The 18,015-nt window shown below is 40.4% G+C and overlaps 1 protein-coding gene and 2 long non-coding RNA genes across 53 annotated transcripts in view; 2 read left to right on the forward strand and 1 right to left on the reverse strand.

The window, feature by feature from the left end:
* The window catches only part of LOC131508127 (uncharacterized), a 76,902-nt gene extending 63,372 nt beyond the window's left edge, over nt 1-13,530 (forward strand). Inside the window, exons 3-4 of one of the 2 annotated variants that reach the window (XR_009259845.1) lie at nt 11,976-12,125; nt 13,252-13,530. This is a non-coding gene — a long non-coding RNA (uncharacterized LOC131508127). Of the gene's footprint in view, nt 1-11,975; nt 12,237-13,251 lie in introns of those variants that run through there. The other variant, XR_009259844.1, reaches the window with a different exon arrangement.
* The window catches only part of SORBS2 (sorbin and SH3 domain containing 2), a 351,659-nt gene that overhangs the window by 13,353 nt on the left and 320,291 nt on the right, over nt 1-18,015 (reverse strand). For 27 of the 50 annotated variants that reach the window (XM_058723353.1, XM_058723357.1, XM_058723364.1 and 24 more), the window contains 6 exons: nt 13,745-13,859; nt 13,530-13,658; nt 11,138-11,341; nt 5,932-6,693; nt 4,255-4,449; nt 534-641 (listed from right to left, as the gene is read on the reverse strand). In XM_058723353.1, the coding sequence (XP_058579336.1) occupies nt 534-641; nt 4,255-4,449; nt 5,932-6,693; nt 11,138-11,341; nt 13,530-13,658; nt 13,745-13,859 (1,513 nt within the window). The remainder of the gene's footprint in view (nt 1-533; nt 642-4,254; nt 4,450-5,931; nt 6,694-11,137; nt 11,342-13,529; nt 13,659-13,744; nt 13,860-18,015) is intronic. The other 23 variants (XM_058723399.1, XM_058723380.1, XM_058723386.1 and 20 more) reach the window with 2 other exon arrangements.
* On the forward strand, nt 6,688-7,235 carry LOC131508129 (uncharacterized). The gene is made up of 2 exons (XR_009259846.1): nt 6,688-6,875; nt 7,109-7,235. It is a non-coding gene; the product is annotated as an uncharacterized LOC131508129 (long non-coding RNA).

An 18,015-nucleotide genomic window follows, 5' to 3' on the forward strand; every position in this document is an offset into this window, starting at 1 on the left:
ACCAGAGCAACAGGGTATTTTGCAACAACAATCGTGAATTTAAAGGGAAAAACAAAACAAAACAAAAAACTGAAATAAACAGAATGCCACAGAAGCAAACATCACTGGAAGTGTGCGAGTTCAGTATATGATTGGTAGCAGCCTTATTCTTCGCACTAAAAACCGTGACTGGAAAACAGCGATTTACAGAGAACGTGGAAACCTGAGACGGACGTAGAAGACGACATACGCTACGCCCTCCTTTGTACCATGAGAATCTGGTCAGACCTTTTTGGATTTTGGAAAGCTTACACACACACACACACACACACACACACACACACACACAAAAGGAAAACACATTGCTTAAAGACAGCAGAGGATATTTGTGTTGATCTGATTTCATAGCTCATCATGGTTGGGGTCACTTTGTCTCAAGGGTACCTCTGGCCCTACTTTATGGGCAAAGCACAGCAATGACAATTAAGGAGGAGCCACCCACTGGGGGTGAATGGCCAGGGTGCCTGGCTCAAGGTGGGGCGTTCTGACCCTACCCTGTGGGAACCGCTGAGCCCTCTGACAGGTGAGCTGCAGTGTCTCCTAGACATCACTGGGCTACGCGGAGGCTTACCCAAGACAAATATCTCGCTTTTTAAGTCAGCCTGGAAAAGCCATAAGAGGTTAGTTAGTTCTTGTCTTCGGTTTCCAGCCTTCAGGAGAAGCTTTCCTGTTTTGTTTTTTCATGCACACACACGCAGCATGCCAAACTCTTGCGTAGCAGCAGAGCGGGAAGGGTTCACCAGTCTGCAGACAGCTCTTCTGGCTGCCTGTAGGTTTCACACCACAGGCGTCAGGTGCCGCTTTCGTATGGAACTCAACAGGCACAGCAGAGAAAGACTTACAGAGAGAAGCTGGCATAAAGAAGATGTTTGAGTGCGATATCGATGGCTAAGAACGCATACAAGAATTTGTACGTCTTTAATAGAATGTTTAACAGTGGGATTCAAGACACCCTCAGATTGGACCTGTTTTTGTTTTTTTTTTTTTTTTTTTTGCACATTTGAGCAGATGCAAGGTAAAATAGAGGGAAATTTCACTCAATACCCATAAAGTTTCATAAAAAGTCTCAATTGCTTATTGGGGCAAATTTTCTGACAAAACACATAGGAAGAAAACATGGCTTTTCTGGGGGAAAATGGTGAAATATAATTAAATACTGAGTATTGTCCTAACTCCACCTTGTGACTATTTTGGCGTTCTTCCAAAGTAAGATTTTTAATAGGACAGTGAATAAGCTAACCTTTCTTGTGCGTGAGTATGCTTTATTTTCTTTCCAGTAGTGGACAGGATCTACCACTTGTCCTTGAAAAGTATTTGGGTCACTTATGGGAACTTCAGCAGGACTAAAGAAAGGACTTTTCAATAAAAACATGATTTTCTAAACTCTCACTGAAGAAAGTTTTTATGATGACTGACCTCAAATCTGCAGTCTGTGGATACGAAACGCATTAAACATTTTTCTCTAAGGGGTTATGGCAGAGAATGCTTGATGTGCTCCAATATCCATTCTTTTCTTGTCTGTCCTCTGTACTAGAATCCTGATAGGCACATGGACCTTCTGAATAAAGTCTTCCTTGGATCTAAATGTGCTCATGTGTTAAGTTCTGACAGACGGGATACACAATAGGAAGGGGCTGCGAGAGCTGGTGCAACCACTTTGGACCAGGCAGTGGAGGCTTCTCACTGGGGAGATGATGTGCAAAAATAAAATGGAATCTCCTGGGTTTTCTGATGATTCTGGAGCCACATACCAGCCCTGGATGCCCGACACTTAGGTACCAGAGAAATATACTTGTATGTTGTTTAAGCTGTTGTTATTTTGAGTTTTTTGGCACAGCAGCTGTCCCCATTTCGACTGATGCGGGGAGGGGTTCTACAAACATCAAGGCTCATAGAGGAAAAAGACATTTAGCTGTTAGAATGATGTGGACAAACAGCTGGAAAGATCATTTGAACATATTAGGAAGAATCAGGGCTTAATTCCATGTTGGAAACCGTGCTCAAGGGGGTCACTCTCTGATGGGATGGCTTTAGGGTGAGGAGACTTCCCAATGGGCCCACAAAAATTGAGTTTCTTGGAAGAAGCCCAAAGAAGAGTCCTTCTATCTCTTCATAAAGAGTTTACATGCCATAAGTCTCTTAGATGGAATTGGAAGTTCGGCTTATAGGAGAACTGAGAATTACGATAATTTTTATTATGAAAAACCATTATTAAAAAAAAGATGTTCAAAAGAGTAGAGAAAATATTGGTTTCTGATTTATGTATTGCTCATAATTTATATGTACATTTTCAGCCTTCTGTCATCGATAACGTGTTGGTGAATTTTGCGTTTATGGAAGATTTTGGATTGGATATGACAGGCTTACATTGTCTCAGAAGATACTTCACAGGAGTAAAATTGCATCAAATTTTATTAAAAGAATAAAAGTGCATTAAATGGTTGATAAGGATTGATAAAAGTGTAATGATTCATGCATACTATGCTATACCTACTAAAACATTATTAAAATTTTATTTTATCTTTGCTTTTAGTGCAGGGTTACTTTCTTGGTAACGAGCATAACGTATAACATTCTTGAAATGGAAGAAATAGGAAGGCTTCTTAGAGGACTCAAGCCTGCACAGTTTATCAGTATCAGACGTGGGGTTAAACTATAATAATGGCCTGAGATTTGCAGCTGTTTCAATTTGCATTTATATTTACAATAAGCACCAACGAATTCATCAACTTATATCTTTCCAATGAATAGAAAAAGACATTTATAAGGTTTTCAAAAACTCAGTGGGGGATTGAAAGTTATCATTTGCTCTTGAGTATGAGATAAAATAGAGAAAAAAAACCACTTCATTTTTCTGGAGTTAGTTATTTGATGTAGTTATGAAAAGTATTCTTTGGAAACATTGTTATTGTAAATATGTCCATTCTCTCATACCATTCTGCAAACAACTGACACCTAACGTGTGTATCAGTTGAGCTTGGTTCTTGAAGAATGAACTTGCATAAATCTTGGTTTTGTCCTTGATAGTACAATGCCAGTGAATGATCTTTATGTCTCTAAATTCTAAAAATCCAAACTGATTCTAAAGTTATTTAGCCATTTATTGACTAAGTTTAAGGGCTAAAGAACAAGTAGGGAAAGACAGGGAATAAATACTTTGGCCTTAAAAAGAGAACCACAGAAGGAATGGGGGCGGGGGGTGGGCGAGGCAAATTCTTGGTCTTAGATAATATCTAAAGTATTATTATTTTTAAGATTTCCTAATTATTTCATGCCGGCCAAAATGAAATCTCAAAGGGCAAAGAGCAACTAGTCTTTAAAGTATTCCACTTTTTCAAAAATTCCTTTCACACATAAGATGAATTCACATTCACATTGGACTATTTTGTTGGATGGAGTTAGTGATGGGAGTTGGGAGTATTGTGCAGATGGCATTTCTCTGGTGTTGGTGCTTCCTGGTAAAGAAACTCGACTCTACCAGAGCCTTGGAGTTTTCCCTTAACTGCAGAGGCTCTCATTCACATTCAAAACATTGGATGTGAGGATGGGTTATTATTTGAAGTCTATCACCTTTTGTCTAAAGGAAGAGATTTCAGGATCATGCTGATTGTAGAAGCCAAGCTTTTCTGTGATGGAGTCATTTCATGCTGTGGTTGTCATTAAATGTCTTTCCAGGGCCAGTCATTAATTTTGTTGAAAGTCTTTTTTCCTGGTGTCCTTATGGGGAGTTGAAAGTTAGGGGAACTGCCAGCCCGCAGGGCTCTGAGTTGGGTGCTTTTAACAAAGGGAAGTATCATTCCTGCATCCTCATTAATTTACTTCAGTTTTGTGGAAGAACAGAGCTCAAGACAGTGCTGAAGATCATCCTGCCCTTGGGCTCTGCTGAACCTGCTGATGGGTGAGAAACGTGGGAGGCAGTGAGCCCACTGAGAAGTGACAGGAGATGACAGGCACCAAGCTGATGTCTTTGAATGGGATGCGTTCTCCAAAAAAATACCTAATGATTGCTTTTTATTTTTCTATGTAAAATTGATTTTGGGTATGCAAGCGTGTCTTTTAAATTTTTGGGATAGAGGCCATGCCAATGATGTTAGAAGTTAGCAACCAATATTTACACGACTTCTTAGAACTTGTAAGATGGCACAAATCTAAATACATCTAATTAATAAAATTCATTTAAAGGCATGCAATAAACCACACTCGGGATGCAGTTACCTTTAATTTTGGTGAATTTATCTCCTGTTGATAAGGGTATTTAGGGAGAAGGGGAGGTGTGTAGGGCTGGGTAGTCTGAGAAAGTGTAGAGGCCAAGTCAGAGACAGAGGCCCAGGGAGAATGGAAAGGAAGGGAGGGAAGGACACCGCTGGGAAAAGGTGTAGACGTTCGATCTCCCGGAGAAAATGGAGGCGGCTTAAAGATTGAGGAAAGACAAGATGTGATTACGCTTGTGCCCAGAATGAGGTTATGTGGTCTTTAGAGAATATCCCCCAAAGTTGAATAATGTTCAAGTTACCAAATGCCCTGGGAAGTGACATTTATGACAAATTCTTGCTTTAGATTCTTGCTTAACTTTTTCTTTCGAATTTGACTCAAAATCCCCAGTGAGTGTGATCATTTTTCTGATGTGGGTGGCTGGACAGAAGAACCCCCCTAGTCTACAATTTTAGAATATATTTACAGGATGGCTGCTTCTAAACATGAAGGAAAAACTACAAACCTGCAATGACTCTTTGTTACTTGCTTGTAAAGTAGATTACGATTTCTAGCTGGTTAGTTACAAAGCCGGGGAACTGATGTGTGCCAGCAGCTATTTGAATAACTGACTGAGAAACATGCTTGACTTTCTGTAATGAATGATCTCTTTTACTAAGTAGTGTATTTGTTTATTTTATACAAATACAGGCATGGCTGGGTTCTTTGTGCAGATGACCTTTTCTCTCCTGGTTGAGGAACTAGCCAAGCCTCGGGGTTTTGTGGATGTCCAGGGGTCTCATAGGCACTGATCATTATTTAAGCCCACGAACGTCCTATAGTACAGGCCACGTGCCTCTATATTTGTTATTGGCAAGGTCTTAATGGAAAACTATGGGATTTTAAAAATTATTTTTGTTTTCTAAGATTTTAAAATAGACGATCCATGGGGGAAAGTGACTGCAGAGCAGCATGATACAAAACATTTTGTTTCCTAATTTCAGTATTTGCCAGTAATCGTATTTTCTTTCTAAATTACAGGTTACATATGTGAGAAATGAAGTTTTGTTTTTGTCTTAAGAGAAAAATTTACAAACTAAAGATTTAGGGTATGTCCCCTCTTTACTAATTAAAATCATTGCTCAAGATTCTTTGTAAGATGAAAATGCATTAGTAGTCTTAAGTGGTCACCGACCTGAAGAAATTATTTCTTCCGAGAGTTAAAAGGGTACCGGCGTGCCTTTTGGTTCTGTCTCTCTCCCTTTTTACAAACTGCCATTGGAATTGGACTCGTCTCTCTGTGTATCAGTTTTCTAATTTCTCAAGTGGGGCTAATAATATAACCCATCTCATTGACGAAGAGTTCTTCGAACACTGTCTGATACTCAGTAAGAGTTCAACTATGTAGCTATCATTATTAATAACAAAAAGTCAGGAAGACTATCAATTATAGACTGTTTAAAATATGAATTTCTAGTCACAATCAAATAATGGAATGACATCAGACATTTACATCATCTTACTAAAATTTGGTGACTTTCCATACACCCCTCCACCCCCAACTTACGTAGTGCTTGTGTTTCTTAGGAGGAAGCCTTTTAGGGCAATGCCAAAATTGACGTTTAGTAATGTGATTAACTGTACTAGCTAAATATAGTTAAGACGGGTTAGTTCTTTGGTAATTAGGCAAGGTTAAAATACCTCAGCACTGGTTTTCACTGCACTGCTGTCTTCCTTAGGGATCCTAGGGTCTGTGGGGGTGGCTACTGGATATTTTAAACAATCAGGTTGCCTCTCTTCTTCCTCCTCTTCGATGTTCGGGCTTGGTGTCATCTCTGTGCCGTCGCGGGCACACCACAAGGCATCCGGTCCTCGACACTCTGGCCCTCTTGGGATGCCTGACAGAAACCCCTCATAGATATCCTCATCTTCCTCTCCGATGGCGGGGAGACTCTTGGGCAAGGGAGCCACATTAGTGTGTGCAGAGGCCACAAACTTGTCACCTAGGACTTCGGGTACTTTCTCAGGGCCTCCAAAGCCCTTTCGTATTTTTGTCAAACCTGCACACTTGTTCTGAGTTGTCTTTCTGGGATCTTGAAGTGGTGTTGCCTCAGAAGGCCGGACTGCGGCTGAGGTCACCCCTGAGCGGGGGAAAGGCAGCGGAGAAGAAGGGGATTTGGCAGGTGCAGATGCTGGGGGCAAGGGGAGGAGATCTGAGGGCTCCTCCTTAATTTCGAGGACGATCTCCTCTAGGACACTTGGTTTGGCTTGGTCGGCTGGTAAGGTTAAAGCACCAAGCTTCTCCAGTTCATCCAAGAAATTGTCCAGAGAGTGAGGCGGTGTTGGGGTCAAAGGGTTTGCTGGTGGGCACTCGGCTGTCAGACGCAGCCGCCCCTGGGCTGTCCTAGCTGAGCCCGGTGAAGCTTTGTGCGTGGGAGGAGGGGCTGGTTCACTGAAAGCCAACTTAGAAACGAGCAGGGATTATAAGGTTAAAATGTAAACCAAGAAAATCATACATCAAAACACAGAGACAGAGAAATGCAGGGAAGTTGTGGTAATAAATAGAAACATATTTTACGCCGTGGTCTCGATTTGTGGATATTTTTGCGGAATTTAAATAAAATCCTTCGCATGTTAACTGGAAGGTTATCTTTTTTTTTTCAACGTTTTTTTTTTTTTTATTTATTTTTGGGACAGAGAGAGACAGAGCATGAACGGGGGAGGGGCAGAGAGAGAGGGAGACACAGAATCGGAAGCAGGCTCCAGGCTCTGAGCCGTCAGCCCAGAGCCCGACGCGGGGCTCGAACTCACGGACCGCGAGATCGTGACCTGGCTGAAGTCGGACGCTTAACCGACTGCGCCACCCAGGCGCCCCAAGGTTATCTGAACAATGGAACTCTCCTAGTATTTGGAAGGGGTCTTAGGTGTCAAATGATAAGGTAAAGCTGTAGTAGAGATAAGAAGGTCAGACAGTGAATCCCTAAGTGATTTTATCTAGGGGATCAGCTCTTTTAAACTAGGCTTCACATATGACTCTGAAATAATGTTACTGTAAAATGAAAACCAATAACGAAACCTTTCCTTATTCCCTGAATTTGTTTACTGTTCTTTCTGCCTGTAAGAGTGCCAAATCTTTTGAACTTCCATGATTTTTTCACTTATGTTTTGCAACGTAATTATAGCGTATGCCATAAAATATTTTTACATCATTATGCATGAATACATTTCCCAGTGAATCAATTCTGAAAAATATTTTCCAAGAGCAGAAACCCCTGATCAGAATGAAACTAAAGATAACTACTACTTCAAGGTTTAAAAAACCCAAAGTAAATGTTTGCATAGAAAGGGAACATATGATTTTAAGGGGAGTAAACTTCTGCTAGGACTCCCATTCTTTTATGTAAACCTGTGGAGTATAATTTATGAAACTTAATCTCCTGAAGTAAAAATATATTTCAGTGGATCTTACTATTATCAGTATATTTTGGATATATTGAACAAAACAGAATGGTAATGGAAATTCCTTAAAAGTAGTTCTGGAAGGGCTGCCTAGAAACATTCTAAGACATTCTATTGCTGAACTGGAAAGAATGCTACATGCTGTACGTAGGAAGGCCTTGACAGTCTGGTGGATGGCATTTTACTGTCATTCTCTCCAGGGAGATGGTTTGGGTCTGGAAGATTTTGGAGATGCATTTTCTCGTTGGTTGTTTAGGATGAGACCTCACTCATGCACTCGGCACTCTTGGTCCTAAGGCCACTTAACTTTTGACTTCTGTGTCCTTTAACCGGAATGGGGCATTAATACAATTTATTTAGCTATTTTTTTTAAAGGAAATATGATGTCCTGTCACCTTGGGGTGGGGGTATATAAGCCAAAGAGTCACAAAACTCACGTGAGCCATCCTAACAGAAAATTCAGGTGGTCTTTAGTCCGCCTAGCACCTGATGCAAAGTGATACTATACATGTGGCCTGTTACTAGATAGACAGCCACCCCTAGCAGGTCCTGTCTACGTTATAATTTTTAGTAAGACGGAAATTACCTAAGTCTCATTTCATAGTCTAGAGAAATTCTCTTATTGGCCAGCATTCTATCTTATGCTCTTTGTTATGCAACAGAATAACAGATTTTGAACCTCTGTGAAACACATAAGAATTCTAGATGATTACTTTTCGCTTTCATTTTCTCTCATGGTCAGGAATACTATGTAGACAAGGAAGAAAGATCTTTCAATCCCACTGTTGTCATGACTACCACTGTCACTATTACCACCACTACTCCGGTGCTGTTACCACGACGGTTGCCAGTATACATGTTAACAGGTTCCAAGTGCTTAGCTTTACAATGGACTTGCTTCTACAAAAAGGCAAATTACGTATCTGAGATACCTACATAACATAAATATACCTATAATACAAAAATCACATAATTACCTTTCCTCCCTAAAGCATTCGAATTGGATTCAACTACACTAAAAGCAGAAATATCAGAAATGGTATCAACTTCCATTTGGATCTCCCCTAAAATAAAGATAGTATGTCAGGAAATGTGATTTGAATGTGTCAGAGTGATGCATGAGTCAGTGAGTTCTTTCCTCTATTTGCAAATACCAGTTAGAAAATAGGATACATGACATTTCGTGTATTTTGGATGTCATGGCTTAGAAGTATATTATAGTTCTTTTTCTGAAAATGATCCAGTTCAACACTAGTGAGAAGTTTCCCTTATTAAGTCAATGATATCATAGATTACCAGATGGGTCGAAATTATTAAGCATTTTTTTTTTTTTCAAATTATGGACATAAGCTTTTCAACATATTTTCTTCCCAGCAGTGAGAATAAAACACTAATTAGTTTTTAGTGAAATTTCTCTATTTATAAAGCGTAAAATCTGGTATTCTAAGAGAAAGTTTAGGAAACTGAAAATACATTTAAATCATATCCACAACAAGGATTAAAACACTGTGATCGGGGCACCTGGGTGGCTCAGTCGGTTAAGCGGCCGACTTCAGCTCGGGTCATGATCTCGCGGTCCGTGAGTTTGAGCCCCGTGTCGGGTTCTGAGCTGATAGCTCAGAGCCTGGAGCCTGCTTTGGATTCTGTGTCTCCCTCTCTCTGACCCTCCCCCATTCGTGCTCTGTCTCTCTCTGTCTCAAAAATAAATAAACGTTAAAAAAAAAAAATTTCAAAGGAGCCCGTCCTTTGGTCTTAAAAAAAACAAAACAAAACAAAAAAAACCAAAAAAAAAAACCAAAAAAAAACCCCACTGTGATCTACAGTATTACATTGCCAGTATTAATTAAGACATTATGGAAGAATTTCTTAAATATTAAATAAGGCTTTCTAGATAAATGCCTATTCTTTCTTATAATATTTTGTTTGAAGGTACAGTTGCTTTGAAATTCATCTGGTAGTTTTTTAAGATGACTGAATGGTAAATAAGACAAATATATGGTTGAAGGTTCTGATATTGTCTTTTTATCAGTAGGAACTATTGAAGGAAGGATGTTGCTCTCTAATGCTAAGCTCTGGTAGTGAAGTCAACCTACTAAAGAAGATTCTGGAAAACTTTATTATCAACCAGACACAATCTGATTACCATTCTGTTACCCAGTGTTGCCAAACTGTTCTATTATTCAGTGATAAGGGATTTACAGCAATTACCCTGCAATGGAAACCCAGTCTTCAAAGAGTAGAATAAATAAAATGCCCTTTTAAAAGAAAATGCTTCTCTTCGGATAGTAGATTCTTAGCTCATTTACATATGTAAAATCCTTGTAGACTCATTTTCAAGGAGTAGTTTAGGTCACTGGGGATGCTCTCTTGCTTTGGGACATGAAATGATTTCATGTCTGTGATGTTGATGTTATTTTGCTAGGGCCAAATGGTTTAGTTTTCCATGTCCCAGCCTTGGTCTCAGTTAAAATTTTCAGTAAGTTATGGGAAACAAAATGTTTAAAATGTTGGGAAGTACTTACAATATTTTGGAAATAATTCCTTGGTAATTTAAAGTTTTACCCTTGAAAGTCAATGAAAAGGAGACAGAAATCCCTAAATACCATCCATGAGAAGAACACAACATATTATATATAATTCAATAGAAAATTAAGAACAATTTCACACTGTGAGTAAAGAAAGTAGAATAGCCTTTTTCTTTTTCTTTTTTGGAATAGCCTTTTCTAATCAACCAGTTCAGGAAGCAAAGTCCCTTTTAAACTACATGTTGAGAAAGGTAATTATCTTTAGCTACTGGCTCTAGTGAGACAGTGGAAATCATCCTAAACCTAATAAAACAAACTTGAGGACTCCTAAGAACCAATGACATTTTCATTCAAACTATTAAACAAACTGACTTACAGACCTTAATTAAAAATTTTTACTTTCTCTCTTTCTGTACCAAAATACCCCAAGACTTTCATAGAATTTTGTCAACTCAATTACCATGTGTTGTTGAAATAAACCATTTTGGGATCTATCTATCTACCTATCAATACATTCTATACTTATATATACTACTTACACCTGCATAGAATCCATGTAAAACATGCATATCTAAAAATAAAATCAAGCTTCAGAAAAAAATTGAGTTTCAAAAAGCAGCTATAATTGCATACACACATACAGACGTATATCATATAGGATTTTATGATGCTAATGTTTTCTCTTTCAGTATTTTACTTTGAAAATAAAATTATCCAAATCAAGCATGAAACCTTTGTGCTAGCACCCCTCAGAAAGATTCAATTATATTGACTTGACATGGCATGCACACTCAGAAACATAACATGTACATTTTGTCGCTTTGCAATAGGTATGATGTTTTAGTCTATGCCTAACATCCCATGTCGATGATCTTGCATCAAGCTCCCAAACATGACGCTAATATGCTAGGATGTCTTCTTACCTTATTTGAACTTAAGCTGTGGATTCTATCACTAGAATAGCTGTGGGGTATTGGAGGGTCAGGGTAGTCCTCAGCACCTTTGGTTGTATTCTTCTTGACAACTTCTACGTAGGAAACAGGGAAGATGCCTTGTCTGCTGGTTCCTGGAATTTTACCTTCATACCAGTTTTGATCAACTCTTTTAAGAAGAATAACTCTATCTCCCTGCAATGAATATTAGGAAAATGCATTATAAATACAGATGTGGTAACATAAAAACTGTCAATTGTCAATGGTTTCTAATAAGCATATAGCTTTCCATCTGTGAAAGTTTGATACCTCCAGTTGTTATGATTGTTGTTTGTTGTTTGTTTTTGTCAGGGGAATGAAAATGAAGGCTCTGAGTTCATTCCCAAATTACAGATTATCAACATGTACGATATGTAATCATTCATCGATGACATTAGAATCTCCCCTAAGGATGCTTGGTTTGTGTGAATGGGCTTACACATGTTCACACCGGTACCATGTGAAATGACTTGTATCAGTTACTTTAAAAAGCAGAATAGTTTAGGGGCGCCTGGGTGGCACAGTCGGTTAAGCAGCCGACTTCAGCCAGGTCACGATCTCGCGGTCCGTGAGTTCGAGCCCCGCGTCGGGCTCTGTGCTGACAGCTCGGAGCCTGGAGCCTGCTTCCGATTCTGTGTCTCCCTCTCTCTCTGCCCCTCCCCCGTTCACGCTCTGTCTCTCTCTGTCCCAAAAATAAATAAAAAACGTTGAAAAAAAATTAAAAAAAAAAAAGCAGAATAGTTTAACAGGGAAAACCTCAATGACAGTAGCGTTATCCTATCATTGACAGGATTCGGGGAAACGACCTTCTGCAGGAAGAGCTTCAAAACAGTGCAACTCAGCTCGCTGTGATTGTGTATCTGAAATGGATTACGGAAGTCAAGCTCCAGAAGGGAGGAAGTTGAATGGCATACCGTTTTGCTTTCTTGATCTACATGTGGTAAGCAGGAGCAAAGAGTAAGGCTGGCAGGATGGGGCAAAGGACGTACCCTAGATAATCCACAGCTGTGCCCAGGGCCGACACCCACCTGGTCTGGATCAAGATCGTGTAACACCACTCACTATCCATTCTGATTGGCCTCTGCATAGAACATAACCGAGGAAAAGTAAATCTCCCTAATGTTAAAATTGCACTGATTTTCTGGGCAGCACACTGCTGTTGCCAGGCTGTTGCTGGAGCTATAAATTACATTGGCAGAAGCTTCTCTTTATAGTATGAAACATCAGCCGGGATGGTTCATGGAATGTTGTGTTGTCGCTGGGACGGTAGACGAGGAGAATGGGTTGATGATGCAGAACCAGGGCCGAGAAGGGAGAATGGGATGAGGTTCTGCCAGTACAAGAACCGTGTCGTTTGCCTTCCTTGCCCCTGGCTGAGGGATTCGCTAGTAGGCGAAGGAGTTCTAGAACCACCCTGCCTGGGACTCTCTAGCCTGTGCTCTGTGGAGACACGTGGTCAACTCAAACAAACGAATGTGATGGTTTAGCAAATCATGAAGATAGTTCGTTTGATCTTTCTGCGCAGAAACAAATTAAAAAGAGTTCTTTCTGGGGGCACCTGGGTGGCGCAGTCAGTTAAACATCCAGTGTTTGGTTTCGGCTCAGGTCATGATCTCACGGTTCCTGAGTTCGAGCCCCACATAGGGCTCTGTCAACACGGAGCCTGCTTGGGATTCTCTCTCCCTCACTCTCTACCCCTTCCCCCCATGCCCTCTCTTTCTCTCTCTCTCTCTCAAAATAAATAACTAAACACTAAAAAATGAGAAAAAGAGTTCTTCCTGATAATATTAAGATACTAGAATTGGATCGGTTGCTAGTGAAACTTGGGTCAGTCATGAGGCCTAGAGAAGGCTGATCAGGGGAACAGCCCTGCACAAAAATGTCTCCTCAAAAAGGCTCTGTAGGGAGAAGTACCTTCATTACGTTAGGACCGTTCCTGGATTCCAAGATAAAAGTAAATGTTGAAACACCCATTTTTTTTTTTTAATTTGAATAATAAGGCAGCAGGACAAACAATATTTTGAAGTGTATGCAAGTGCTTTTCCTTTTGATGTTTCCACGTGTAGAGCTCCTGGCTGTTCAGCCTGAGGTGCCCCTTGGAGGAGACGTGGAACCTGCCATGCTAAGCCTGGAGGGAAAGTCTCTCTGAGAAGCTGTGCATCCCCCAGGGGACCTCTTCTGGAAGGACACGGAGCGGTAGGTAACAGCACCTCAGGGTGGCCTCATAGTGTCCTTTGTAGCACATGGGGGAAACACAAAAACGTCCAAGGAAATAGATAACCAATTTTAGTTTTGGAAATACACAGCCTTTCAAAAGCACTGTTGACGACAACGGCCAGGGTACCTTTCTCAGCGACAGCTCCACGTTTGTGTCAGCATTGAAATTATATTTGGCTACAGCTTCTCCGATTTCTCCAGGCTGGGCTGGGGGAGGCGGTCTTGCAGGCTGTGCCTTCTCAGGAGGCGTGAGTTTCTACGAGGGAAAAAAAAGTTATCTATTCTTGATCCGTGGCGACTTTGGAAACAGCAGCCATGGGAGAGGGAAGGGGTAGGACTTACCTCCACGTAGGAGATGGGAAAAATGCCCACTCTCCCGTGGTGCTCTCCCTCATACCAATTTTGATCAATTTTCCTGAGGATGTAGACAGTATCTCCTTTCTTAAATGACAGCTCCCTGGAAGAGACACGTTTCAGGGTTGGGTTCCCCCCACCCCCACCCCCGACCCCTGATGTGTAGCCATTACTCTTAAGATCAACACTCTCACTTGATCTGTATTTGGCTGAGAAACGTACTTTCAGTATGGAATAATCCGTCAAGCCCAGTTACATCAGGATTTTCGTTGCAAACCCTTAGAATTCACTTATAACTTTCAAAGTGATTTCAAAAACCGAACAAATAGAAACCTCGTGTTTGATACAAGGCACAGGCAAACTGATATGAAATTGAAAGGCAAGGATGGACTATTGCTGTGTAATCATTAGTTTACTGTGGAGGAGCTGTTAGGCTTGGCGTAATGATAGATTCGCTCTGCACTGATCTTGTTAGTTCTGAAGCTAGTGAGATAGTCAGAACCTTAACTTCTCTTTCTTTCTGGCCCCTTGGGATGTGCTAAAGCTTACAATAAGGAGAATAAGTAGCTTTAGCACCGAAGCGCCATCATCAGAAAAATTTTTATTTACAGGTCTTGGAAGCTGGTTGTCGGGCATTTATTTAACTGGCATATCTTGATAAGGAATTTATTTTGTGTAAAGAAAAAGATTTTATTCTTCAATGGAGCGCAGACATAAACATGTTTTAAGTGTAAAGACATGCACGGGTTGCTTGCCGCCCTCTTTATAGCTTTTGTTTTTAAAAAGTAAAAGTATTTTCAGGACACCATCTATGCTTTTCCATTTTGGTTATTTCTAAGAAGAAACCTATATGCCTGCTTATTTCCTAAGTAGGTAGATGTGGGTATGTAGTTTTAAGCTATAAAAACATTACTTATTTTAGATAATTCCTGCCTACCTTCTCATCCCCACTGCATCTGTTTTTGACGGCTTCATTATCCAGGTAACTGTCTGTTTGCTGTTTTGCCCTCGTAATTACGTTTTGTTGGAGGACACTTATTTCACATCTTTTCCCAAGAGCCCTACTTTCCTACACATCTGCCTCCCCATTCTGGAATCTTCTGCAATGTTTAGGTCAGAATCTTGAGTTGGATCGTTTATATGTGCAGAATGGATCATGAAGAGAGCTGGATATCAGATGTAGCGTATTTCTCATTGATTAAAAGAATTAATTGAAAAACTGTTACATATTAGGGGCGCCCGGGTGGCTCAGTTAAGCGTCCGGCTCTTGATTTCAGTTCAGGTCATGATCCCAGGATTGTGGGATCCAGCTCCGAGTTGGGCTCCATTCTGAGCACAGAGCCTGTTTAAGATTCTCTCCTCTCTCTCTGCACTGCCCACTCCGAACCCCCTCCCACTTGTGTGCACTCTCTCTCTCAAATAAAAAAAATAAAAAACTGTTGCTAATTAAAGAATTATTGCACAGTTCGAAGTGTTAAAATCTTCACATTGAAAGTGTGTTAAATTTTCAGTAACCCTAAAGACAGAGGAGATTCAAGGAGTCTTACATTCAAATACAGCACTCCCTTCTTTTATGCAAATGCCTGATGTAGAAAACAAAAAACAAAATATTTAATGTTTGCAATCCAATAGCTTTCTGAGTACCAGGTGTGTTTTGTTTCTGGAAATGAGACTAGGAAGTTTAGCTTTTTTTAAAAACAAGTCAATTAGAGAAAACTTTTTCTTTCAAATATGAAAAGAAATCTTTTCTATTTTTAAAGGCTTGTATTTAAACGTTTTAAGCCTTCTACATAAAGGACAGAAATCTCACTTAACAGCTTTGAAAACTGTGTCTCAGACCCAGAATTTCTGAGTCCCATAATGGTAAGCTTGCTTTCTCCCTCCCAAACCCTTTTAGAATGGTGGCCACTGACAACCTTTGGAAATGACGTTTTATGTCTTTTTCCTATTTAACAATTGAGACATTATGTCTGGTGAGTTACTGAGCTGTATCGTTAGCTGTGTTGTTAAAAAATTAAACTTTTTGCATTAGGTAAAGACAAGTAGCTTTTATTTTATTTTAGTTTAGTTTAGTTTAGTTTAGTTTTTTTAAGACAAGTAGCTTTTAAAACAGATGTTTCTTTAAAGCAGATATGTCTGTCTCTTGTTTATAAGATGTTAGGCACAAAAAAGCACCCACATCTAGCTATTAATTAAAAGCACGTAAAAATGTGGCTGGGCCTTTGTTAACAGTCAGTGCTTCTGGGTGTGTGAGCCTTTGAAAGCTGTGTGAGTCGTCCAGAACCTCGATTTTTGTGTCAAATAGGTTAACTACACTGGGGAGTGCTCTTTACATCTCCTAAAAACAGAACGAGAGGAATATGATTGAACGGCAGTCAGATAAATTTATTTATGGTATGTGGGAAACATTTTTTGTTTTTGTTTTTTACTAACATTATGGGATGACTTCCATGGGTGATTACTGAATCGACTTCCCTGAAGGGTACAATTACACAATTAGATCCTGTTGGTTTAGGAAGATTTGGTGAAAGGTGGGGGGGGGGGGGGGGTTGCAGATAACTCTGCAGGAGGGCTGTGCCATTTGCAAGCCTGGAACCCTTGCTGACTCAGAGCTTGCACCAGGAGGACATGGCCTTGGAGGATGGCATCAGGCTTGGCAACTGGAGCAAACAAAATCCAGCGACACAATCAACACCCCAACACTCGCCTCTGCACTACACCTCACCTTTCTCTCACGGCTTGTTTTTTATTGAGCCTTGTCAAAAAGCGGTGGGCCCTGGGTGGATACCTTTCCCGTGTCATATGCCCTGTCATTCCTCAGGGGTTCATACATTTAAAAAGCTTTTGATGGCTTGTCACAAAGAAGAAATGACATTTACATGTTCTGTACCGTTCGCTTATGAAATCGGCACGCATCGTGCACGTTGTCGCACCATAACCACAGAGCAGTAATAAGGGTGAGAAGGTGGTAGGCACGAAGCAGGTGTTACATATCTCATCAAAAAAGGAAAAAAGAGGGGCGCCTGGGTGGCGCAGTCGGTTAAGCGTCCGACTTCAGCCAGGTCACGATCTCGCAGTCCGTGAGTTCGAGCCCCGCGTCAGGCTCTGGGCTGATGGCTCGGAGCCTGGAGCCTGTTTCCGATTCTGTGTCTCCCTCTCTCTCTGCCCCTCCCCCGTTCATGCTCTGTCTCTCTCTGTCCCAAAAATAAATAAAAAACGTTGAAAAAAAAAATTAAAAAAAAAAAAAAGGAAAAAAGAGGTAAGCTTTCGTCAGGATTTTTTTAAATACCCGATTTAAGCCACGTTTGACATCTTAAATTCTGTTTTTTAATTTTTAAAAATGTTTGTTTATTTAGTTAGTTATTTTGAGACAGCGAGAGAGAGAGAGAGAGAAAGAAAGAGAGAGAGAGAGAGAGAGAGAGAGGGCACAGAGCCTGATGCAGGGCTCGAACTCACGACTGTGGCATCATGACCTGAATCGAAACCAAGAGTCAGATGCTTAACTGACTAAGCCACCCAGGTGCCCCAACATCTTAATTTCTAAATAGCATTTTCCTATTTAGTTCATTCTCCATCTCAGCAGCATTACAAAAACCTGAGTGATTTTATCTTTTTTACATGTCTTATGTCAGAGACAGTTTCTAGAACTATTAATATAATATGCATTTTAATGAATAAAGTATTTTGTTATTATGTATTATATATATATTATATATGTTCCGTCTAAACAACAAAGGATAATTTAATGCCAATGTACAATGATTTCAATATCTTCAATTCTAATGGAGATCAAAGTTTCTTAAATAAGGTCTGTACACATGGGCCATGACACTTCTGGGAGACTGCCTCCCTCCCTAGCCTTTCTTAACCACATGCCCATCTGATGAACAAGTTCCTAAGGACAAAGGTTAAAAAAAATACTGCAGCAAAGGAGTATGAAAACACTAACATCAAAAGAGTGCAGGAGGAAGGGTACCTGGGTGGCTCAGTCCGTTAAGTGTACAACTCTTGATTTCAGGTCAGGTCATGATCTCCTGTGGGGTCCAGCCCTACTTTGGGCTCTGCACTGAGTGTGGGGACTGCTTGGGATTTTCTCTCTCTCTCTCTCTCTCTCTCTCTCTCTCTCTCTCCCCCTTTCTCTTCTCTCCCACCCCTCCACCTCTGTCTCAAAAAATAAAGAAAGAAAAAGAAAAAGAAAGAAGAAAAAAAGGACCACGGGAGAAAATTTTGCTCAGGATCTCCAAGTTTTGAGTGTTAAG

Source organism: Neofelis nebulosa, chromosome 3, assembly GCF_028018385.1.
Source record: "Neofelis nebulosa isolate mNeoNeb1 chromosome 3, mNeoNeb1.pri, whole genome shotgun sequence".
Classification (NCBI taxonomy): Eukaryota; Metazoa; Chordata; class Mammalia; order Carnivora; family Felidae; genus Neofelis; species Neofelis nebulosa.